Here is a 25,553-nt window from a genome sequence, read left to right as displayed (position 1 = left end):
AGACTCTAAATAATTTTGATTTCTCTGGTTTGAATTTATGATGTTATAAAACTATTATTATTATACAAATTAAAACCTATTTATTTATTCATAAAAAAATAAACATCGGGATAGATAAAATAACAGATTAAATATTGTATGTACCATGGAGTAGTTGCCAATACAATGTATTTGCCTGAAGGAACTCTATAGAATTCTAAACCAGTAATGGCTAATGATTCAGAGTCAATAGGGTTTTTAACTCCTTTGTTATCACCACTTTGACCAAGATTGTATACCTACCAACGAGAAACGAAAGAAAAATATGAACAAATATTTTTTACAGTTTACCAGTTAGCATTATCAAATACATAAACAATATATGAACCATAGGGCAAATTTCAGAAGAAAATATAATTTAATGCCTAGTTTTGATAACACCAGCTTTTATCTTACCTGAACCAGCTTAACCCTTAAATGCATAGATTTGCATACGTGCAAAGGGTCCTTTAAACGCTTATTACTACAGACAGTTTGAAGATAAAAACTCAGAATCACCTTTGCACATGATATTTTATATTTTGAATTTGCTGATAGATGTTCAAATTAATACCAACAACTCTTTGTTTGTTGCAGAGTATGTGTGGCTGTGATTTTGCTAATTTGTTAAAATGTTTTGTTGGCATCTTTTTTTTTTCCACCTTGAAGTTTGCAAACCAATTTTTTTTCCTTACTGTATTTGGAATCATAAAGAAGGTAGTTATATATTTGGAAAGTAATATTACTTTCATACATTTATTTCATATGAGATTTTTGAGGCTCTGCACATCCTCTCTAAGGCCCTGTATAAGCAATACAATTCGAAATAGATCTTTTTTCAATGCTTTTTCCGGCTTTCTATACATGTCAGTAACTATGAAAAAAAATTAAATTATCAGCTCGAAAAAAAAATCATGCATTTCAGGGTTAAATCTTGAACTTAAATTGTCATCTGATTTGAGTATTAAGTTTTGAAAGAAATTTTGGTTGAACAGAGAAGTTAAACCTTGATAACAATTCCTAGGAAAAAACAATTATTGGGTTGTCATCTAAGAAATCCTGTTTTAAACAACTGTGGGTAAGGCTGAAACCTAAACTAATTCATTTGGTCTTATGAAAAGGGAAGTAGATCACACAGTAGCCCATCACAACCAAGTGATGTTCAAGCGAATGTATATAATGCATACATATAAGTTAAGAAATCCTGCCTAAAATGACAAACCTGCTTCCAAATCTGTTCGGGTGTTGACTGGAAGAATCGTTCTTCATATGCTAACTCTGTTTCGAATATTAGACCTTCAACAGAAGAAATTATGAAGTCAATAATAAATTCTTGCAAATACAATAAAGTAACCTTTATTAATAGTTCAGCAGTATGTATGAAATAATGAATGGTTATTAGTAGTTTACTGCAAAGAGAATCACAACTTTTTATTTCCTTTTTGCATGGGAACTACTTTGAAAATGCAGATAACCCTAACTGTTTCCAACAATCAGTTGAAAAAGAAATGTTAAAAAAAACTTATATTCAATTACCTTCTGTAGTGCCAACTAAAATGCTCCCTGTAGAAGTTTCATTCTTGTTTTGGTAATTCCAAGCTACAGCACTAATGACATGACCCTACGTAATTAAAAAAATATATGTTTCTTATCCTTAAATATATTTATAATTCCCCCTGCTCTACTTAGGTAAAAGTTTACCACAACATAACAAAATGAAAAGTTTGTGATAACATGTTAATACCCACTTCTATACTTATTTGAAACTGATAGTAAAAATATAAAATAATAGAAGAAAAACTGAATGAGAGAAATGTTTACTTTTGTCTTCGATGCCACCTGCGGCTTCTTTGAGTTTTGAAACAAATACAAATTTTCATGGGGTTCTCCATTTTGTGCATTCACTAAACTCACTAAAAGATGCTTCCCAAACGGATCCATAAAAATTTCATATATCATTACATCTTCGGCTGCTGATTTGACCAGGCTAACATCTGAAATTCAAGAATTACTTCTGTCAGATGAAATGCAAATGATTCACCCACTACTAGTAATTAATTTAACTAGATAAAAAATAGCAATTACATTAACTTTTGTCGTGTTGGCTACATTTGTTTTTTCTTGCTCAATGTATAAAAGCTTTCCATTTAAAAACCACAAGTATCACATCACTATACTACACTGAAGAGCCAAAAAAACTGGTCCACCTGCCTAATATCGTGTAGGGCCCCCGCGAGCCCGCAGAAGTGCCGCAACACAACGTGGCATGGACTCGACTAATGTCTGAAGTAGTGCTGGAGGTAATTGACACCATGAATCCTGCAGGGCTGTCCATAAATCCATAGGAGTAAGAGGGTGTGGAGATCTCTTCTGAACAGCACGTTGCAAGGCATCCCAGATATGTTCAATAATGTTCATGTCTGGGGATTTAGGTGGCCAGCGGAAGTGTCTAAAGTCAGAAGAGTGTTCGTGGAGCCACTTTGTAGCAATTCTGGACGCGTGGGGTGTCGCATTGTCCTGCTGAAATCGTCCAAGTCCGTCGGAATGCACAATGGACATGAATGGGTGCAGGTGGTCAGACAGGATGCTTACGTACCTGTCACCTGTCAGAGTCGTACCTAGACGTATCAGGGGTCCCATATCACGCCAACTGCACACGCCCCATACCGTCACAGAGCCTCCACCAGCTTGAACAGTCCCCCTGTTGACATGTAGGGTCCACGGATTCATGAGGTTGTCTCCATACCCGTACACGTCCATCAGCTCGAAGCAATTGGAACCGAGACTCGTCAGACCAGACAACGTGTTTCCAGTCCTCAACAGCCCAATGTCGGTGTTGTCGGGCGCCCAGGTGAGGAGTAAAGCTTTGTGTCGTGCAGTCATCAAGGGTACACGAGTGGGCCTTCGGCTCCAAAAGCCCACATCGATGATGTTTCGTTGAATGGTTCGCACGCTGACACTTGTTGATGGCCCAGCATTGAAATCTGCAGCAATTTGCGGAAGGGTTGCACGTCTGTCACGTTTGATGATTCTCGTTGGTCCCGTTCTTGCTTGATCTTTTTCCGGCCGCAGCGATGACGTAGATTTAATTTTTTACCGGATTCCTGATATTCACGGTACACTCGTGAAATGGTCGTACGTGAAAATCCAAATTTCATCGCTACCTCGGAGATGCTATGTCCCATCTCTCGTGCACGACTATAACACCACGTTCAAACTCACTTAAATCTTGATAACCTGCCATTGTAGCAGCAGTAACCGATCTAACAACTACGCCAGACACTTGTTGTGTTATATAGGCGTTGCCGACCGCAGCGCCGTACTCTGATTGGTTCCATATCTCTTTATTTGCATACGCATGCCTGTACAAATTTTTTTGGCTCTTCAGTTTACAAGCTGTCTCAAACTGTCTTAACTGAATGGTTACTTTACCAACCCGGTGATGCTTGTATGATGAAAGTTATAAGTTGCATACACTCAAACTAGAATTTTTCACTCATGCGTGTCTCTATAAACCATCTATTTGATTTATTATTGTCTAAAAAATTTCCCATACTGAGCTGTAGCACCTATTTAAAGGTTCACCCAAATATAGACAGATATAAATTACCTAATATCAACGCATCAATGAAAGAGATCAGTGATAGAATTTGAGAGATGCCATACAAGCAATATTTCAAATGGAAAAATCAAGTGAATGCTTATAGCTTATATAGCATATTTCTACACATAATGACTACTAAATGTATACCAAAGTAGGAAGCATAAAGTATAGTAAAGCAATAAAGTTTTCTCAAATGAATTCCTACTTTGTGAAGTGGAAGGGAGTTAATTTCAGTTTTCTTAAACCCTTACAGTGACATTGATGCCAAACATCTGGCCCTAACTTACTCTTGTATTTTGACAATTACAAGATGTCTCTCCCCTTTAAAACCCCTCATTTCAGCAATGACGAGCCCAAATACACTTGTAATGATGCTTTACCTAAGAACATGTTTTCCATTTCCCCCCCCCCCCCCATCTTCAACCTGTCAGATCAACTGCCAGTGGGCAGCATTACTTTTGTTCAAAGTTTCATAACAGATAGAGAGAGAGAGATGGTTTTTCCCGCTTCCCTTTGAGATAGAAAAGGAATATGTAAACAATATAAAAAATAGAAAAAGGTAAGAGTATGTTTCTTCCTTTGTTTATTGCTCTCAGAGTTAGAGAATAGTAAGAGGAGTGAAAGCACTATCACCTGCACAAAATATGGAGAAAAATATTTTTCTTCAAAAAACATGTGGCATTCTCCACAGGATTTCATTATTTCCATGTGACAGTTATAATACAGATCACTGAAATTTATAAAACTTTGCTAAGGGTTAAACATATAAGTGCATCAATCTCACAAACACTTTTTGAAGTTTTGTCAAAACCTAAAACTTCAAAAACTTGGTAAGCAGTAAAAAGTGAAAAACTTGAATTCTTTAGTAGAAAAAACAATGTACAATAAAAACGTGGAATTTTAAAAAGAAGAATTTTCAAATGAGATAATGTTTGTGATCAGAAATCTAAAGTTTTCATATATATATATAGAGAGAGAGAATATATCCATACCTTCGATAACATCTGGGTTCAAAAGATCGATTCGTCGTATTTTGTTTTTCATACCCAAAGCAAGTTGGTTACTGCACACAATCATATGAGTGATATTGTCACCAGGTCTGTAGAGATGAAATGAAACTAATTAACATAGAGCTTGTGACTGTAAATAGCTGGAAACCTGACAGCCACTTTGACATGCAATTGATTTAAAAGTGTTAAAGAAATTTTTTTCAATGTACTGTAAAAGTCCATTTTAATGACAGTTCACAATCACCAAGAAAATTGTCATTATAGCAGACCTCATTATAAGTGAATTTCAATTTTTTCCCACTCAAGTTATAAAATTATAGAAAATCACTGCTTTGTTTGCATTGCAATCATCTTTTAGATCATTTCATTGTAATAATAATGAATGAACAGAACTCTGGACATGAAATTGATTTTTGGTTTCACAACAGTTGATTCCCCAAGACATTTTTGCATAGAACTTGTCTTGACATATTAGTCAACCAATAGAACAATTAAAATTCCCAATTATCATATAACTGGTTTCATGGACACGTCAACATTTTTCCACTAATCAAAAAGTCTTTTTTGCATAATATTTTTCAATCATTCGTTCGGAAACAAGTTTGAACTGTAAGTTCTGGTCCTGTGGTCTCTTAGTCACAGGGAGAGACAAAAGGCAAATAAAATCATCACATTATCCCTATGTATAGTGGGGAGGACCAAAAATGTGACTTTTCTATGTCCATTCTGTTAGAAGCACCTTATAGTAATTTTTATGAAGAGCATGAGCCATGATAAGAGTCACCATGTTCAATTCTTGAATAGAAAGAGCAGGAAAGACTGGCATTTTTCAAAAGATGTCATGGCAAATGCTTCCTAATTTTCAACTCACTATAACCTAATATATTTTTTGTATCTTTAACACTAGCTATTTGAAAATCACTTGCAAATCCCTCCTTATAGTGAGATTCTCCTTGTAAGTCCTACTTGTTGTATTTGACTTTCACTTATTTTAAATTACAAATTTGAATTTAAATCATACAAATCATTAGACAGCTTTTTTTTCTCAGTCCAAGATATCAAGGAGACAGATATTTTCTGGATATTATACTGAGATAAACTCAGAAAGAAAAGTCTCCAGTGATGTAGATGGTTGCATCCTTGCCCAGTATGCAAGAGACCTTGGGTTCGTCCGGAGACAAGAGGACTTTTCTTTCCGAGTTCACCTCAGCATAATATTCAGAAAATATCTGTTTCCTTACAAATCATTATTCATCATTACAAATGTAATTTAAATCATTTAAATCTGTATCCTTCCCCCCCCCCAACTTAAGTTTTTGATACTTCATTATAAGAAATCTTATTGTCAATGAAACAACTCTAGAAAAATAGTTTATGATTTTTTTTTTAAATATGTTTATATGGGAATGAAAATTAATTTCACTTATTATTGAACAAGTTGAATTTTAAGAGTGAATAAAATGATTACTGGAAATTGATTTTCTGCTTGCTGAACATTGGGACATCATCTTCAAGAGCTTCAAGGGACTTCATTTTTGCACTCATCAAGCCTGTGCTTGTCTGCATTAAAAAAAGAAAATTCAAGAAATTATGTACGTTAAAATAGTAAATGGAAAATACCAGGGGTGCACAAACTTTTCAGTCCATGAGCCAGATATGCGGGATTTCTGTCATTCGTAGGTCAGAAACTTGTATATATGGAGTGATCATAAGATGTATTTTACAAAAAATTCTCGTAATTTTGGCCGAAAATTCATGACATAAATTATATTATGATAATTATGACTATCATGATTAATTATGGTCAAGTAAGATGAATGACAAATATGGCAAGATATATATTTGCCTATATGGCTTACATATTTGCCACATGTTTTTTGGTGAATTACACCTTTATCCAATGGATAAAAGTAAAAATTTTAGCAATAAATGGCAACTTTATCTGCCTTTGACAATTTTTTAGCTATGATTGGCAAACTTGACTTGGACAATTTTTTGCAGTAACTGACAATTTTACTTCCCTTCAACAGTTTTTTTAATGTAATTAACTATTTCACTTATCTTTGACAATTTTTCGGCTGTAAACACATTTACTTCACTTTGATCATTGTTTTCTCTAACTGATAACTTAATTAGGCTTTGATAACTTTTTAGCAATTATTGGCAATATTCTGTACGGATCCTGATTCCCTGTATTTTTGTGAATGAAATATGGTCAGCCTAGGTATTTATCGTGTTTTGGGTATTAATACTTTTCTTCCTTTTGTGGGCCAAAGGTTGTTCTGTATTCAAAAAATCCCTGGCAAATACCATATTATGCTGAAGCATAAATGGACACTGGCTTTTTTAACTGGGGGAACTGAAGGTTATAGTGAACTGTGAGTTTGTATAGTAGAGGGCGGGAATACTCCACCTTCCCCAAATACATTTCTTTTTAGTGAAAGGGATCATCCCCCCTCTTAATCACAACCACTTTATAGAATAAGACATCACTTCCTACTTGTGTAGGAAGATATACACGAAACTGTTCAGTAGAGATTATGATAATCATCATCTCTACATAACATCTCCAGGACCGTCATTTCAACTTTTTCAGAGGGGCGGGGGACAAAGCACATGTACTCAATGTATATATATATATATATTTGAATATATATATATACCATTTTTAGTGTATTTTCAAAAGCAGTGTATTTTCAGCCCCTAAATGATGGGCCTGAACATCTCTAGTAGAGTTTCATGCACATATCTTTCATAACAACTTTGTGCGACAACCAAACAAAACTGTCATAATCAGGGATTGATGAATCTCAGGCATTAGGTCCCCCATGGCGACTAAAGAAATTGGCATTTATGTCTAAAATTATCCATGTGCAAATACAAAATTGGAGTCTGAGTGCAACACAACATTTTCTGAAATTATGTTAATGTGTACACCAACATGTAAGAAGTCCTGGAAAATGACTAAAAAAATCATTTCAGAACTTCTTGAAAACATATATGATTGGCTTCAAGGAAATTCGTCTAACACAATATTTTCTCGATTTGTCAAGCTCTGATCATAACAACATTAGTCAGAAAAATTTTGCTTTAAGGTCGGAAATATTTTTGATTTTGCTTCAAAACCCAAAGCTATGGAAGGATCCAAATAAAAGAGGACCAGGATACAGAATTTCTACTGTGCATAGCAATTACATTACGTTACATTAATTGAACATACCATTTCAGGTATCAATGAACCTCTAGAGACATAATCAGAAGAAATGGATGAAGCTTTATGATACTGCTCAAATAACGCCATCTGCAAAGAAATTTTTTAAAAATCTTGTATTAAAAGATTTTCAGCACAAATTACAGTGACTAAATTATTATATTGTGCTGAGCACCTAAGTGCTCATTTACACGTGTCAAGTGTAGTTAATTGAATTTTATAGGACATAAAGTTGCTCCCTTTCCCGTTTCTGCATTCAATGCTGATACTTGAACTGTATTATATAAATACGGTGTAATTAAACTGATGGTCAGAACTGCAAGGGGGTGATAGAACTCACCAAAAAAAGAAAAACTTTCACTATATAATGTGGGGTTGGAAAGCAAACGAAAAGTCAAAAAAGGGCACCTGTGTGGCAAAATGTAGAACAAAATAAAAACAAATAATAAAGGACTAAGAATCTTTAATATAGGAAACATTATAACAAATGCTCAAATGACTGACCACCAGCTGCATGAGAACATATTCTCGTCCAAAAAACAGGGCAGATGCTGCAAACTGTTGTTTCAGTATGCCGTTGCAGGAACCAACATGCAAATGTTACACATTGTGGGAAATCTGTTTCATTTAAGGCCGTTGGAGGTGGTAAGAGTATAAAACCCTTCTTCAAGCAACACACCATATTATCATATGGTCGACACCTTGGTCACAAGCTATTGTTTACATGCTTCATTCAGGCTGGTTGCCCACTGCATCGAGGATTGCCTCTATCTGATTTACCCCTCTTATGCTAGTTGCTTGACCTGTGTCATATCTTTGGAAAAGGAACAAGCCTGTCTCCATGAGTTACCTGTGCAAGCATTTAAATTTTCTCCAATTGGGTAAACTGTTTGGAAATCGCTCCTGGAAAAGTTTTACCACTTCTACTGCATGGCCGTTCGCAGCTCCATAAGTAAGGTGAATATCGACCTTCTCCACATTCGAATATCTCTGCTGTTGAATAGCAGCTGAATGACAGGTTCTGTAAAAGGCTACCTCTCGCTGCTTGCTTTCCGACACCGCATTGTTAAAAGAAAGCAGGGTCAGAGATATAGGAAAGGACATTGGAGGGGAAGCATCAATGACAGAACTGCTATATACATATACAGGGTGTTCTGTTAACCAGTCAAGTGGTTACGACGGCGTATGCCGTTGCTGATATACGTAATGGTGTTGCCTACGACGGCATTTGCAGACACACAGACTTTTCTGTCTTTTTCACATAGAAATGACGAAATAATTTGTTGTACATGTGCTGCCATCTCTGTACAGCTATCTTTCTACTTTATTATATCATCACTAGATGGAGTTGACAATTATATTTCAAGGTCTGAGATTATTATTACTATTATACTTGCAAAGCTGCATCCCCATCGCTTTTGCTTCAATTTCCCAACTGCCTTGCGAAGATGCATCTGTTTTATTACTCAGATATGTTTTAGCAAAGGTTCAACTACTATGGTTCCACATAAATTCTATCAACAGCATTTCTTTTAGTCACAGGACATTTTGACCGCCCCTCCCCACTTTTAGGGTGTCATATTATGTCTCGACACATTCGAGCTATAAAAAAAATATTTTAATATTTCAAACTTCCAAGAAAAGGAAAAAAACGGGGAAAAGCGCACACATTTTCAAAAAAAAGTGGGCACTGCGGGTAACACTCGGAGAAATTAATTGGACAGTTGACTGGTTAATGGACCTACAAACTCAGAGGGTTGCTAGTAGGCATCAAGAGGAACAAAAATTACAATGGAACATGGTGTCACAAACCACGTTGAGAAGGTGAAAATCGCAAAAAACACATGAAGGCTCTGAATCCAGAGGAGACGAAAGGTGGATGTCAGTTGATCGCTGAATGCTTTCATGGGTTCACTAACTATATCTGATGTATGCAGCATCACGAAATGCATGCGCTGGGGTAGGATCACACGCTGCAAACAACATAAATTAACACTATTGCAGTAGTAAGCACATGTAGCAGTTAGTTGTCTGTTTCAATGAGTTCTGTGATGGCAGACTACACGAACGAAGAATACAGTGATATGTATCAGATTTACCATTGAACAGATGCCAATGGGTGCTGGAACAGATGCAGTATGGTCCGCCATGACTTTGGCGACTTTTTTCTCCCGATAAGTCGCCAAGATCGTCGTAATGCTTCTCTGGGTTGCCGTATTTTTTAACACTTTTCCGGTTTTGTTGGGTGATACTAGATGGTGCTAGCTTCGCCAAACAGGATTTTTCTTTTGTTCACCGCGTTTTTTCAAAAATTCTAAGCAGCAGTTGTTCCATTTCCAGCGTGTCTCTCTCTCTCTCTTTGATTATTATTCCTCCCTTCTGTAGCTTACGTCATTACGGATTATTACCTACTGCTCAGGTTGTATCATAGGTTACTGTTTTATTATTTTGTTGTATTTATTAGTTATTCATCCATTGCCATGCCTTCCGTTTTATCGGTTTATTATTTAAAATGAACCTACAGAATTTTTCATGCCCGGATCCGTTTATTAAAAAAAGGGTCCAGGTTTTAGTGCATAGAATATTTACTTATTCAACATGCCCGGATCCGTTTATTAAAAAAAAGGGTCCGGGTTTTAGTTTTAATACATAGAATATTTATGCCCGGAATTCCTTATGCCCCAATCTTTTTATTATTAAAAAAATACGCCAGGTGTAATTTTTTTTAACTGATATTTTTTTCGATTCTTATGCTTGGTGGTTTCTATTATGTTTTGCACGCTGTTTTTTTTCGGCGTCCGTAGTGTCCAGCGGCCTTGGCGACTCTTCGTTGGGCCATCAGGCATGTGTGGCGCCAAATAATCGCCAAGTGGCGGACCATACGACAGCGATTCCGGGTGCTTAGCACAGCGGATGTACCAACAGCAATATCCACGAGGTGCGTAATCACTTTGATGTTACATGCCCAAGGAGGTGGATTGGACGCACAGGACCAATTGCTTGACCTCCACGTTTGCCGGATCCCAATCCGTTGTGACTTTTTCCTATGGGGTCACCTAAAATCCCTCGTTTATGCGCCGCCTCTGGACACACCGGAGGATCTCATGGCGTGGATTTTTGTCATTCCGGCAGCCATGAAAAGCATACTTGGTATTTTCGAGCGTGTCCAGGAATTGATTTTACATCGTTGTAGACTGTGCAATGATGTCAGCAGCCACCACTTCCAACAAATCTTGTAATAATTAATCAAATAAATCTTTTTTGTAGTTATGATCGTATTTTTTTATCGTTCCAGCATGATGTTGAAACCTGCATGCGTTTTTTGCAATTTTCACCATCTCAACGTGGTTTGTGACACCATGTTCCAATGCAATTTTTTGTTCCCTACTACTACCTTTGTCTACTAACAACCCTCTGAGTTTGTCGGTCCATTAACAGAACACCCTGTATATGAATTGCATCATCATGCTTCTCCCTCCCCCCCTTTCATGTCTATCTCCACCTACGGGTGAACACTTTTGGCGAGTTCTGACAATCAGTTTTGTTACACCCTGTATACGTGTCATTTATATCAAACATAATTTTTTTATACTGGCATTTTTTTCATTGTTGTTAGTCCGGTATGATGTTTCATTTATAAACTAAAATTTGGTGCACGATTTCTTTTAATGCATGTAATAAAATATGTTTAAACACATTTTCAACAAGATGAATAAAAATACAACAATATGGAAAGGAAAAAATAATATTTATTATTATTATCATAACTTACTCCACCTTATTCAACCCAGTTGCTTGGGGAGGCGATATACACAATCCCACCACACATAAAAAAATCACAAACAATACACACTAAACAGTAACCGCCAGTAAACACGACGAGGTCTTTCCGCCACACAAACAAAATCAAAACGTTTTCATAACCGTGAATATCAACTCTAGAAAAACGTGATTTATTTCATATATTTTGTCTTTAAAAAAAATCAAGCAAATACTTTTTTCCGTTATTGTTTAAAGTATTTTTGTATTTTTGTTTTTCAAAAAAAAAAAAAGAAAAATGAATTGTAATTTTTCCCCCACCGATGAAAAAATATCTCAATGTGAAATATCGATAATTCGTGGCTGTCGAAGTTTATCGATTTGGCGTATAAACATTTTAAATTTCATTTCTGTGAAAGCTGTGAAAATACTGGACGCCAGAGCCACGATTTTTTTAAAACTAAATTGACAATCAGAGCAATAATTGTCGGTCGATAAAGATGAGTGAAGAAGAGGAATTGCCCAAAGGATGGGAGAAACGAATGAGTCGTTCGACGGGTATGTCTCATTTAGCGGGCATCCCGCTAAATAGAAAGTCGATCCATTACTCATGAGTCCCCTCGTGGTTCTTATATGTGTACACGTACATAATAATAATCCAATTTTTTTTTATACATTATTCTTCATTATAACTTCGAAAATTAGATTCAAACATCAACATGGGTTATATCTTGTCCGGGGGATATATTTACGGGGGGAAGGGAAAGTCCAGAGCGGCAAATTTGGGGAACAGTGCTCAAGCAATTAAAGTGGGAAGGGAAATACTAAATTCGCCTCGAGGGATTTATATGTGAGCTATCAAAAGAATGACCTCAAGGGTGTGAGCATGGGAGTGATCGAGAAAATTGCAAAGAAAGTGTGCAAACACGCATGTCTGTGGCATAGAAAGTGTAAGCATGAGAATGACCTCAAGAGTATGATGCCATGTTAGTAAGTAATTGAAAGAGTTACCTAGCCAGGGCTATTGCGAGAAATTTATAACAGGAGAGGGATATGAGTAGAGTAACTAATGGGGTAAAATAAATTTAACCATGTTATTCCATAAAACATTTCAGTGGGGGGAGGGGGAACCAGACCCCTTACGGCATTAGACCTATTGGGTGAGGATCCGCATCAGTGAGCGACGAAAAGAATGGCCTATAGAGTATGAAAGCATGGGAGTGAACGAGAGAGAAAGAGTAATCTAGAGCAGCAGTTCTCAACCGGTGTTCTGTGGAACCCTTGGGATGCCATATGCACGTCCCAGGAGCTCCGCGGTTGTTCCAGGACAACAGAATGAATCAGTAAGTCTGATAAATTTTAAAAAATGCCTGCAGGGTTCCACCATAGATATCTATGTCCACCATAAATAGAAATTGTAAAGTGTGCGAGACAAGAAAGGTTGAAAGCTTCTGACCTAGAGCATGTGAAAGAGTGAGCGAGGAACAAAAAGAGTAAGTATGGGAGTGACCTAGTGTACAAAAGAATAGCCTAGATAGCATGAAAGTGTGTGAGTGATGAAAAGAATGACTTACAGATAAGAGCATATGGGTAAGCTGATGCCAGCAAATTCGATAAATGAGTGGTCAAGAAAATTTTAAAATGGGTAAAGCTTTGGTCTTCACTGTATGCCCATTGACTAATTGCTTGCATGTTGTAAAATTATTGTGATGCTTCAACAATATTCTTAAAATAATAAATAATAACGATAAATAATCGTAGATGTAACTTGTAGCAGGGCCATCTTTAGACACGGGGGGGGGGGAGGGCTGTTAAGTAAGTAGGAGGTTTCCATGATGATGATGATTGGTACAATGACTGTTGAGAGGCTAGAGGGCCACAAAATGCCTCTTTCTCAGAGGTATGGGAGACCTCCATGATGCTGTTGAAGCACCACTGTTTCATGGTTTAAAATTTACACATTTGTGAGATGCACAGTTGAACTGGTAGCAGCCCTGGGATTAGCCCGTCAAACCGAAAGATACCCAGGCCACATCACCATATGGCAATATTGGCTCATTGTCCACACGGACTGGATACCTCTGGCAATTTATTCATAAAAAAGCATACATTACACTCATGACAACTATAAAATCATAATCTACATGTAAAATCATAATCTATAAAATCAATTGCGAGATCACAAATCTACGTATACAATCGGAAATCAAGCATATAATCCTATATATTCCATATTAAACCTTAATTCGAATATAAAGTCCTAAATCAAATATTGAAATCAATAATAAAAATCAGATAAAATTCCTGGGATTAGACCCATATGGTTTAGTGGTTAAGACTCAGTTACTAGTTACTCGCTCTGCTAGTGGAGGTAAAGTTGAAGAGTGGGCTACTTTTTTTTGCCATTCACGTTGGCTTACAACAAAAGAGAAAAAAGTCAATAAAAAAGGGGGAAATGAGATTCTTGTGCAACTCTGGTTAGTGAGTTCACTAGTCATGTAATTGAGACTCGCTGGTCTAAATGAAGCCGGTTTTTCTGGCACTATCATAATGTGATAGATTCTGAGATAGGTTCCAAGAGATACCCTTGAGCACTGCTGGGTTAGGAAGTGCAAAGTTGCTCAATGGCCTTCAGATGAGTGTATGGAAGAGACATAGTTGATATTGAAATTTAAAAAAAAATCTATGACCTAGTTGCAAAATTCTTTTGTTGGCATGTGAAATTTTCTTACAAGGTTCTTATTTACGTCTGTGCTGGGACTCGACAAATCCCAAGTTGCCAAGGCAACTAGAAAATCATTATTGACTTGCCACGAAAAAAAAAGCATTGGGGGGGCCTAAAAGTTGCCAAACATGTGTACGGGACTCAATCCCGTATGTAGGAGGAGAGGAGTCACTGCATTGTATTGGTCTATTCATTAATTATTTGGGGGCTGAAATAACCTAAGCTCCCAGGTTCCGGCACCTATGTAGATTGCTAAATTGGAGTCTGAGCGAAACACAAGTGTGTATGTGCAAGACTGCTATAGTAGTCCAAAGATAACACAAATTTTTCTGATTTCATAACTGTCTTTTCCAACATTGGAGGAGGTCATTAAGCTTCAAGAAAAATAAAAAACCTATTTAGGACTGTGATCCTGGGATAAAAACCACCCATGGTTGGATCAAAAAAAATTTGGCTGCTGCTGTCTGAATTTTTTTTTTAATTCTCCAAGCCCTGGTCTATGCCATTCCCCCCCCCCCCCCCGTCAGCAAATTTTAGCTGAATCCTGCCCATGTCTGTTGGATACTAAGCACCCACAACAAAATTTTGTTCTAATCTGGTTCTTAAATTAAGCTACAGAGGGCTTTGAACAGTTTAATTATAGCTAACCTACTAACTATTAAACCACACATGCAACTCATCCATATTCCTCTGCAAAACTTCTAATGAATTGGTACATGTTAGAATGTGCATGTACATGTTGTGACCCTAACACAATGTTTCTGTGCAGTGTTTGTTATGTGTAGTGCTGCCATCTGCCATCAATTTTTCTAACTATGAATGAAGTGCAACGATTGAATAATTATACTGCTGTAGATCTGTTGCTTTCTGTGGCGGGACTTTTTAACAGAAAAGATTGGCTCTCTCTCTTGCATTAGTGCTTCAAAGTTGATAACCACAGAAAATCAACTTCATCCAAGCACCACCGTGGGGTTCGAACCCCTGGGTCCTTGCGATACGAGTCTGTCACTATGGTCACTCGACCATCACAGTGGCAATAATAGTCAACTTAGGTACTCTTCCGTTATAACCATACCCCTTGGTACCTTTTTGTTTTGGTAAATTTTCTTAGAATTTTATTTTTTCTGTTTAACGTTAAATATTTTCTTTGGTGTGGTCCATACAAATTTGTTCTTTTTTTAAAAACAAAGGCATGCAAGAAGAAACACGCCTAAATGACACCAATTTGGTTTTAAAAATATGTGGTATGGTTGTAATGGAAGAGTATCCCAACCTATATAAGTATCACTCAGAATTTGCTGTGTTTTTTTTTTAAATCAAAACATGGAAATGTACAAGTGGACTTATGATAAATAACTTCTGTTTGAGGGTAAAAGTGAGATGTTTTTATTGTTATTGATGTGTCCAAATGGAAACTGTTTCAGGTCAGTCGTATTATCTGAACGTGTATACCAAAGAAAGCCAGTGGGTTCGTCCCACAAAACCAGCTGAACCCAGCCAAAGTCCTCCTCCAGATGCTGAGAACAATGTCGATAGAGTTCGTTGCAGCCATCTACTGGTCAAACACAAAGAATCGAGGCGTCCAAGTTCCTGGCTGCAGGAAAAAATCACCCGATCGAAAGAGGAAGCTCTTCAAATCATAAAAGGTAACGATGAGGGTGGAATCTTATGGAAGATTAATTTGCCTTATGATCACAAAGTATATTTTTCTGCAACATTGTTTTTTGTTTTGTAGCTGGAATTATACCTAGCAATCAAAATACTAAAATGTCCTTTAATTTGGCAGTGCTGATTGTATATGATGCTTAAGAAACTCCTGTAACTTATTCTTAGTGCAAAAGTAAGAATAACTTTTGTAAAAATAAGAGTTTGACTATGGTATGGTACATTTATATAATGCAATGATTTTCCTATTGGAGCTGTATCCAAACGTGCAAAACAATGTTTTGGTTATCAAGTCCTGCCAGTTCTGCTTTGATTAAAAATACTCTTTAAAACTCTGGATTTATAAAACCTGAGCTAAGAAACTTTTAGGTAAGAATAAGTTCGTTTAATTAGTGTATTGACAGATGCTGCGCGAAAACTTTTAATTTGGAATAACATTTTGGGGAGATCAGAAAGTTTAAAATATTAAAATAGATATTTTTATACTCAGTAATTATAATTCAAAATGCAAAACACTTTAATCTACATAAAAGTAAATGACATGAATGTCGCTCTCCACTTGTTAATACAAGATATACGCTCTAGCGAAGGAAAATCTCTATCTCCTCTGTAGCTTAGTGGTCAGAGCACTCGTCCGGCAATCGAGGGACCCGGGTTCGACTCCCGGTAGAGGCAGAGATGAGTTTTTTCCTTCCTTAAAAAATTAACATCTCAAATAATAAATATCTTCACAACATCCAGTCTTCTGTATATCTTGTATTAACAAGTGGAGAGCGACATTCATGTCATATATATAGCCCTTATATTTTATTATTCAACATATCTATATAGTAGTTCACATTAATAAATCAGAAAATTATATTTTATATGTTCTAGACTCTATGTTGAAAAATTCAAAATTGTAAATTATAATTAATATTTTGTTTTAGTTATTGTAATAAATTAATGTTTCAAAATAAAACATTGCAATATGCAAAAAAGTAAGTTATCATCATATTATATCCCTGCAAAACATTATTTAAAAGCATTCATGTAGATTTTTGATGGTTTAAACTAGTTTTTGACGTCAAAAACCTAACCCTGCATAAGGCATTAGTTCATGAAAATTTTTTGTGGCATACTTTTTTTCAACTTTGGGGGGGGGGGGGACTTTAGTTAATATGCAGTGTCGTATAATCTGTTGTAAGAAATTTTAATGATTTTTTAAACTGACTTTTGGTAATTTTTTTTTTATAGAGCACAGAAAGCAAATTGTGTCTGGAAAAGCTACATTCGAAAAATTGGCATCCAAGCACAGCGATTGCAACTCGGCTAAAAATGGTGGTGATTTGGGCGTTTTTGGACGTGGAGCTATGCAAAAGCCGTTTGAAGATGCTTCTTTCACACTCAAAGTTGGAGAACTTAGTCAACCTGTCTATACAGATTCTGGGATTCATCTGATCCTGAGAACTGCTTAAAGCCTTGTATAGAGAATCGATTGGTAAATTTGATATTATCATCAGCCCGATTGTAGAATATTATGAAAAGTTATACCTTTTTTTCCTGAAAAGTTGTCTCGCTTTGCTATTACTTCCTATATTTTTTTTCCGGCATCGTCTGTAATGGGCTTGTGATCTACAAATTCAGATGACCCAAAGACAATGTTCAGTCCTTATCTATCATTTCTTACTTATCATAATGCTTTTGTGTTCGACATTCATCAGCTTTTCTAATTTCTTTTAATTTTGGATAATCATTATAGTATTATTCATTTAACAAATCATTGCTAATCATTTAGTATTGTTTGGCTTGTTATTTTAAATATGTATAGTTGATGTAAAGAAGAAATTAGTTTTATATTGATTATGTAAAAATTAATCAAATTAATATCAACCCTATATTTTATCATTTGCATAAATGTACTAAAGCCATGATTGCCAATTTTTTGGACCCCACAGACTAGTATACTTGCAGTTTTGAATCCCAGAAATTACGTATGTTTTATTTAAAAAAAGTCAAATGTCTTTCAAATAAGTATCATAAAAAGCTTTATTTTATTAGTGTGAAATGTTAATACAGTGATACCTTGGCAAGCAAAGATAATTTGTTCCGGAATCCCATTCTCTTTAGCCAAAACGTGAATTCTCATAGGTTTCTATGGAAAATCGTTTGATTCATTCCAGGTACTGCCCACAATTTTGAGAGAGAAAATTTTCTTAAGACATCAAGGTAGTGCTATACGAACACCATCTTCAGTCTAATAAAGCTGACGTTGACACAACCCAGTCAAGTTTGTAAGTGTCCCCATCCATTTGTGATTCAGTCAACTCTTTTCTATGTCTCATAATTATGCAGATGCAAAAGATAAACTCCTAGAATATCCATACCATTCAGTTTGATGCTCAGAGTCTTGTCACATGCTCTGAAATCATAGGCTCTTTTTTTTTTTTTGTTCAATACATTTTCTATTAGCTGTATCTTTCATTTTGCATGAATGGTTCAAAACTTCCAGATATAGAAGTGGAAGTACATCTGAAAAAGATTCTTAGGCTAATCAGACTTGAGTGACAATAATCTTGATGGTGGTTGGCTCTAAAATTCAGCTCGCAGCCCAACTGTTTTATGTTAAAGCATACATTCTATCAATAAAAAATGTCATTAGCCAAATCCATATTCGTTATTGAAGGCAGAAAAAACATGAAAAAACCTTTGTTAGCCAAGGTATCATATTGTATGTATGTGTATATGTATACATACACCCCCCTCAAGCCCAGATTATAGTGTAATTTTGCAGGGAAAGAACATAACCACCCCCCCCCCCCCCGAGAAGAAAAAAAATGTTGAACCTCCTGCCCCAGAGAAAATTCTGCATACGTCTATGTATATATATTTGTCTATACCTTATGTTGGTGATGCCAAGATGAATCAGAATACAGTAGATCTATGCCATTCTCTGGCCAGTTTTATGTTCTTCCTCAGATACCTGAAATTACCCATAGTAAATAACAGATTATGTGACCCAAACTGTTTAGTCTCTTGCTTCACACAATTTCGCTATATCAAGATTTTGAGAATATAGTTTAAGAAATTACAACCTGTACTGTAAAATTTGTGCTGGAGTTTAATTTTAATTGAGCACATTTTTTCAAGATTGAAGCCATATTTTTCCTAAGAGCAGGTTTTTTGCAACAAGTGAATTGAACCGTTTCACATCTGCAGAAATGTATGATGTTATCACGCTGCACATTTGTATTTTCCTAACATGGCACATCAATTCTGTTGTCTTCATGGCCATATATTTTTGCCATTTTGCACAATAAAAACCACTTTAAACATGACAAAAATGCAGAGAAGATCTGTGAAATGAGAGGCATATGATACATTGGACTCGTCCATAACCAGTCGGCCAATCATGTCCGCCGTAAACCACTGGTAGGAGGCATGTTTCGCTTTGTAGGAAAACGGTCATGCTGCTTTTCCTATTGGTGAGTAAAACGTGTGTTGCACTGGATGATTCATGTTATATACTGCGTAAAAAAACTTTGTTCCTAGGAAAGTGGAATTTTAAACTATTACATGAAGTCATTGTTGAAATGTCAAAATCTGTTGATTAATTTAGGGTTATAGACGAGAAAAATGTCAATGAAATGCCCAACCTCAGAGCTCACTAATGAGCATCATTTAGTGACATATTGACAGTACCGTCAGAATTTTAAGGAAACTATCCTAATTAGACTAAAACTGTCATATCTCAAGGGATCACTGGTATATGGAGGAGGGTTGGTTCTAGTATTTTTTGTGGTAAAAAATAACCCCCCCCCCTTCCCCCATTGAGAAAATTTTCTATGTGGTACTGTAAGGGATATTGAGAATTTCCTGGCTTATGCAACCATTTTTATAGAAAGACTAAACGTGCTGGGTATACGCCGTAATAATAGCTTGATCAAAACGGTTATCAGCTTATCATGCCAGACTCGCTGGGCAAGCAAAGATCCACACACAAGAACCAGCCCATTCATCTGCTTTTCCTAGTGCAATTATATTACTACAAAGGGCTTGAAAAATATTTAAGTGTCAGCAAAATTTCTTGGGAGACAAGGATGATTTTAATCTCAAGAAAAATGGTCCCATATAAATGTTTTTTGGTTTTTTTTTTACTTTCCCAGGATTTTATATCCTTTTCCTATGTTAAAATACCCACTGCAGTGGAAATCAGAAAATTTTGTGCCATCCATAGACTGCAATTTAGCAATAACTTGCAAAAAATTTGAGGCGAAAATACCAATTTTATATTCACTATGGCGAAGGGGATTTGTCAGCCCTGCACTATTATATAACTATCTTTGTTGGAATCAGAGAGGGAATTTTATTGATTTCGGGGGGGGGGGGACACTTAGTCAATAGGTGCCAATGCTTTGGATTCACCCTGAGGCCTTTTGATTTTTTAGCCTTATCAAAATCTTCTGCTTAGAAATTAGATTCTTCTTGATCGTTCATATCTTTATGGAAGAATCCCTAAAAATCCTCAAATTGTGCTTCACAAATAACAAATCCTCAGAGAAGATCTCCCAGTTCTTATAATTTCAAAATGACCATGTTTTCTCAAAAAAATGTAGGGAATTATCGATTGTTGCCAGATATGTACCAAACTGAGTAAAGTTTCCAATTACTGTTAAAATCTCCAAAAAAGAAAATGACCATTGAAGGGAAATAAAGTGCTATTGCAAATCATAATGTATTAAAATTCCACGAAAAAAAATTGGGAAGAATATGTGAAATTAATATTCAGTTTAATAAAATAATCTTGTTAATAATATAAATATTAAATAATATAAAAATAAAATAATCTTGATCTTGCTTCATCTTTCAGTGAATAATAAGGCAAGCCTATCTTCTCGTTAAAAAGTCTCGCCACTGATAGCAACAGGCCTACAACAGTATAGATATTTCAGTCATATACTTCACTCATAGTTTGAAGAATAGATGGCAGCACTATAACAAGTATCACACAGAAACAAACTTCACATTGGTTTCACAATACATATTTGCGCATTCCAACATGTACTCATTCATTAGAAATTCCATGGAGGAATATGAACGAGATGCTTGTGTGGTGTAGCAGTAGTGGGGAAGAATAAGATTAAGTAGGCTTTATATATACTGAAAATACAGGATGAAAAATGGGACAATTTTTATTTTTTTAAAAGTCATTAGGGACACAATTACAGAAAACTACAGGAATGTTCCAAGAGAATAGGTCACATGGTCACCCAAAAAATACCAGATTTTCCCTTGCATGATGTTTTCTTCAGCAGCGAAATGTTTCGTCACATGATGAACTACAGATTTTTTGAGTGTGGGGAATTGGCACCTATAGTAAGAGAAACTTTTTTAAAATTTGCATAATGCCTATCACCCCTGATGTTAGAATCAACATTTCTTGTGAATAAATACTATTACAGTAAGTACTATTACTAATAAACCAGTTATACAGTTTACCCATAATACAGTTTAATAAAAAATATATATACATAATCAAATTGTCTTGTTTGGGGCAAGGTTTACCCATTTTGATGTACAAGAACTGCATTGTGTAATTCAAGTTTACTAGATATGGTTTAGTTGGATAATATTTTTTATGCCATTGCCATCTGAGCGGGATAAACATTAAATGTATCGTATCTAAAATTACTACTAGAAAAATTTCAGCAAATCAATTTCACTTTCATGCAAATCAAAAGAAAATATATCTCTCAGAATGTTCATGAGAGTCTTCCGTTGGCTGTTCAAAATTGTTTCTTTTTATTTTGAAAATTGTATTTGCTGATTGATGGTATTGAAATGAGGTATTCTATTTTTGATATTGTGTTGAGTTTGTTGTTGAACTATTTGTATGCATATACAGTCGAGCCTTGACTTAACGAAGCGAGTGAGACTGGAAATTTCATTTGTTAAATCGTGATCCTGCTGTATGTTATAAAATGTAATGTTTACAAAAGAAAAAGAAAGAACCTTGAAGGTTTTGTAGTTTTTTTACTACCTTTCTTATAATATGAATGTTTATATAAACAAAACACACGACTGTTATATATACTCCTCCAACCATGAGATAAGACTTGACTAGTTGATGTCACATCACATTGGATGAGTTGTATTCAATTCTTTTAGGTAAAACAATTGTGCATTGAGAATAGCTTTTTCTGTTTAATTTTCCTTCTGGGAAATAATAGTCATCTGACTTTGTGACATGATATAGATAAGTCTCTCTCATCTTGTTGTTGGAGGACTATACCTGTGCTCTAGTTGTGAATATCTGAGGAAGAATCTGTGTGCTGTAAATTGCATTACAATTTGTGCTTTCCATGTTATTTGCAGAATCATTTTGATAAATGTCATTCAACTAATTGGTTTATCAAGCAGAATTCTGACAAAGCTTATAAATGTGGTAGACTGTTTCTCAAAAAAAGTCTCTTTGGGATTCGCCATCATCTTACTTTAGTATTGATGATGATGATGATTATTATGATGATAATTAGTGTTGATGACCATTTAAAAAAATTGTAGTCATCTAGTTTTGTGCAGGACTTGAAAATCAAAACATGAAGGATATGATCAAAGTGCAGTTCTCGATCTTTTTATGTTATAAGTTTTTTGAGGAGGGGGAAAAACAAAAGATTTGTATTTGATTTTGTGCCAGCCATTATCAGTGTAATTTAAATAGTTCTATGATTTATTTGATTGTTCTATCAACAAGAACTTTTGAAATTGTTTTTCCTCAAAGAAATTCTTTCGTAAGTCTTCTAGTTTTGGAGTCGATGGTTTTTGGTACAATCTCTTCTTTTTTATTATGTTCTCGCTCAATAAATGGTGCTAAAGAAAGATACATTTTACATCACCTATATATATATATATATAATAGATTTCTTTAATACAGTCAACATCGCTTATTAGAATCACAAATATTGTTATCACTTTTGTCAACAGACCGAAATAATGTTCTGTTTTAGATGGGTTCCTTTTTCATAAAGGTGCACACTTATTGAAGCATTAATCATCTATGGGACTATCTTTAGACCCCCCTTGAGAAATTATGGAGATTGGTTGTTCACCTTATATTATTTGTTTTTTTCTCGTTCCACTTATTGGAATGGCATAACTTTCAGCAATTACTAGGAAAATATTTTTTGTTCTTGTCTGTTGTCAACTTGGACATTCTTAAATATCTTAAGATTGTGTACATTTCCGTGATTGTTTTGAAAATAAATATCACTTTTACTCTGCTAGAATGTTTAAAAAAAAAATCTTTTCCAGTTATAAGATAAGCAAAGGAAATTTGATTCAATTGTACAGAGAAATGAAGTGTGCATGGGACCATATGTAGTTATATGACCATCTGTAAGAAATATATGTTCCATTGTTTCGAATAACATACTAACTACTTTTCCTAGGCTTAGTTTGTCATGGACTAGAGTATGCTGTAAGGTTTTGGAGACCACATACCTACAGGAGGGGGGGGGGTTACAGAGAAGAGCCACACATGCTCTTGTTGGCACACAAGGCTTGAGCTATGGAAAGAGACTTGATTTTTGAATGTTTACATTGAAAGAATGCAAGTATCGGGGAAGGGGGGATATGTTATCAAAGTGTTTAATATTTTCAATGGGATGGATATGATGGACCATGAATTATGAATACACTGTCAATCAACTGCTTCAACAAGGGGACACCAGTGTGAAACTGCCTAAAATTTGTTTCTGCCGACAGACGACTATAAATGTGTCACTATGTTTATGATATCTAGAACTAATTTTGACATCTCTGTGAACATTCCACTTAGCTAGGTGGACTTTTTTCTGAAGTGCTGTTCAGTGGCTTCCATACTGAAGTTGGTTTCTTGTGGTTCCCAACTTTGAGGAGCAAATGGGAGCCGATCTCCCCATTAAAAAGTCTCGCCACAGAGAGTAACAACCGATGGATAGAGTTTTCATTTCCCACCCAACTCCACTGGTCGGAAATTGCCGTATGGTGATGTATGACCGGAGTTAAGTGTGCGGTAAAGTAGTATAACATGAAACAAGTACAACTGATTACATAAATACGTTAGGGGCCCCACACAAACAAAACACACATTCCGGCATGTACCGATTCGTTAGAAATTCCGCAAAGGAATGCGTACGAGGTAAATTCACGTTTAAGTAATGGTAGTGCCACAGGCAACGCAGGGGCTGAGGAGATTAAGAACACTTAATTAGTTAAAATGCCGTCAGTTGAAACAACACCCCTTTCCCTTCTCTAGCTATAGATGGCGTTGATTGAGAGCTGTGCATCCAACTATGTATTTGAAGGGTGTGCAGTTAATATATATATATATATCCTTTTTTTTAACAAACCCGAACGCTCCTAGAACTGTGTTCCCTCAAAGTGGGCAATATCGCCCCTTTGGGGGATGACATCGTCCGCGGTGGAAGCTACAGGTATAATGCAGTGAAACCTCGATACAATACTTTGCGGACCCGGAAAAAATATCGTTGTAGAGGGATTATCGTTATACCGAGAGGTAACAATACCATCATGCGCTACCATATTCATGCTGTTCTAGTCATCTTTTCTAAGTCGGCATTGTTAGTACCACCGGAAGATGTACGAACAAGTATTTATTCGCAACACAAAAAATTTTAATTATTTAGTTAATGAAATTCAGTTAGATGTTTTGCCCCTGTAAAGAAGTTTACTGCATTACAGTTTTGTATACTTCTCAAAATACTTAAAACTTTTGAGGGACCGTTGCGCAAAACAGTGGTATGCTATTAGATGGCCTTAGAAGAACATAAAAACTGATTAGTAATCAGAAATACAATACAATAGACTCCCGCTAATCCGGTACATATCAGACCAAAGTGTGCCGGATTATCGAAATCGCTTAAAAAAAACGCCGGATTACTGGGGGCGGGTGAAGACGTAGCAATACTTCCAATATGGGGCATTGCAGGTTTTCTTCAAAAAGTTCTTTTTAAAAAACTAAAAATTGCATCAACTTGCAATAGACTATCTCGCTTTCACGTTGCTCTTTTCCCTGAAAAATCATTATTAATGCTTTTTTTTTTAATATTAATTACATATCTTTGAAGGATTTCCTTGCTCTGGGAAAAAAAAAACATTTGTTAAGCATGAAACAAAACTAGTTTGTCCTTCAAGATATTGAAGATCAAAAGGCTTATACAGATCTTTTTTGTGTGTGCAAGTGTCTAATTTTTTTTTTTTGTGTATATTCGCATCAAAGGAGAGGTGCAATAGTCGCTAATAGCGCACGCTGTTTCGTAATCCTTGAGTTGAAGTGCAATTCTTTTGTCGCCATATTAGAAAATAGTGTGAGACTCAACAAAGGAAAAGGAGGTCATTATTATGCTTTCTAATCTCCACCACCATCAAAACACCTGCAAGAAAAGGAACATGTTGACCTCGATTTCGTTCGAAGGTTGTTTCAGACGCGATCGACGACCGGCCGCCCCCGCTCATCAAACAAAATCGAATGGATCAAGGAATAATAATGATCGTGTCTGTCTCTTCTTTCCTCTAAATGTT

At 35.8% G+C, this 25,553-nt stretch overlaps 2 protein-coding genes across 4 annotated transcripts in view; one reads left to right on the top strand and one right to left on the bottom strand.

Annotated features, from left to right (window-relative positions):
* dor (vacuolar protein sorting-associated protein 18 dor) overlaps window positions 1–11,707 on the bottom strand; it is a 40,003-nt gene extending 28,296 nt beyond the window's left edge. The window contains exons 1-8 of one of the 3 annotated variants that reach the window (XM_089236336.1): window positions 11,621–11,707; window positions 7,853–7,933; window positions 6,101–6,192; window positions 4,615–4,721; window positions 1,840–2,012; window positions 1,555–1,639; window positions 1,241–1,314; window positions 145–278 (exon numbers count right to left, since the gene is read on the bottom strand). In XM_089236336.1, the coding sequence (XP_089092462.1) occupies window positions 145–278; window positions 1,241–1,314; window positions 1,555–1,639; window positions 1,840–2,012; window positions 4,615–4,721; window positions 6,101–6,192; window positions 7,853–7,933 (746 nt within the window). In that variant the 5' untranslated portion in view covers window positions 11,621–11,707. Of the gene's footprint in view, window positions 1–144; window positions 279–1,240; window positions 1,315–1,554; window positions 1,640–1,839; window positions 2,013–4,614; window positions 4,722–6,100; window positions 6,193–7,852; window positions 7,934–11,615 lie in introns of all 3 variants that reach the window. The other 2 variants (XM_089236337.1, XM_089236338.1) reach the window with 2 other exon arrangements.
* A 258-nt stretch (window positions 11,708–11,965) lies between these two features.
* dod ((peptidyl-prolyl cis/trans isomerase) NIMA-interacting 1 dodo) lies at window positions 11,966–19,900 on the top strand. Its single transcript, XM_089236335.1, has 3 exons — window positions 11,966–12,160; window positions 15,752–15,973; window positions 17,229–19,900. Exons 1-3 carry the CDS (start codon window positions 12,103–12,105, stop codon window positions 17,447–17,449), a joined length of 501 nt encoding a protein of 166 aa, XP_089092461.1. The 5' UTR covers window positions 11,966–12,102; the 3' UTR covers window positions 17,450–19,900.
* Window positions 19,901–25,553: the final 5,653 nt, after the last annotated feature.

The sequence above is a fragment of the Pholcus phalangioides genome, unplaced genomic scaffold, assembly GCF_987345545.1.
Source record: "Pholcus phalangioides strain wild (caught in Gottingen) unplaced genomic scaffold, Ppha-v1.0 ptg000009l_1, whole genome shotgun sequence".
NCBI lineage: Eukaryota > Metazoa > Arthropoda > Arachnida > Araneae > Pholcidae > Pholcus > Pholcus phalangioides.
The sequence above is the reverse complement of the archived record's forward strand: the minus strand, read 5'-3'. Positions and strand labels throughout refer to the sequence as shown.

Coding starts and splice junctions, on each gene's coding strand:
- dod (XM_089236335.1), top strand. CDS start 12,103: ATGAGTGAAGAAGAGGAATTGCCCAAAGGATGGGAGAAACGAATGAGT. Junction 12,161..15,751: donor ACGAATGAGTCGTTCGACGG/GTATGTCTCATT, acceptor AAACTGTTTCAG/GTCAGTCGTATTATCTGAAC. Junction 15,974..17,228: donor AGCTCTTCAAATCATAAAAG/GTAACGATGAGG, acceptor TTTTTTTTATAG/AGCACAGAAAGCAAATTGTG.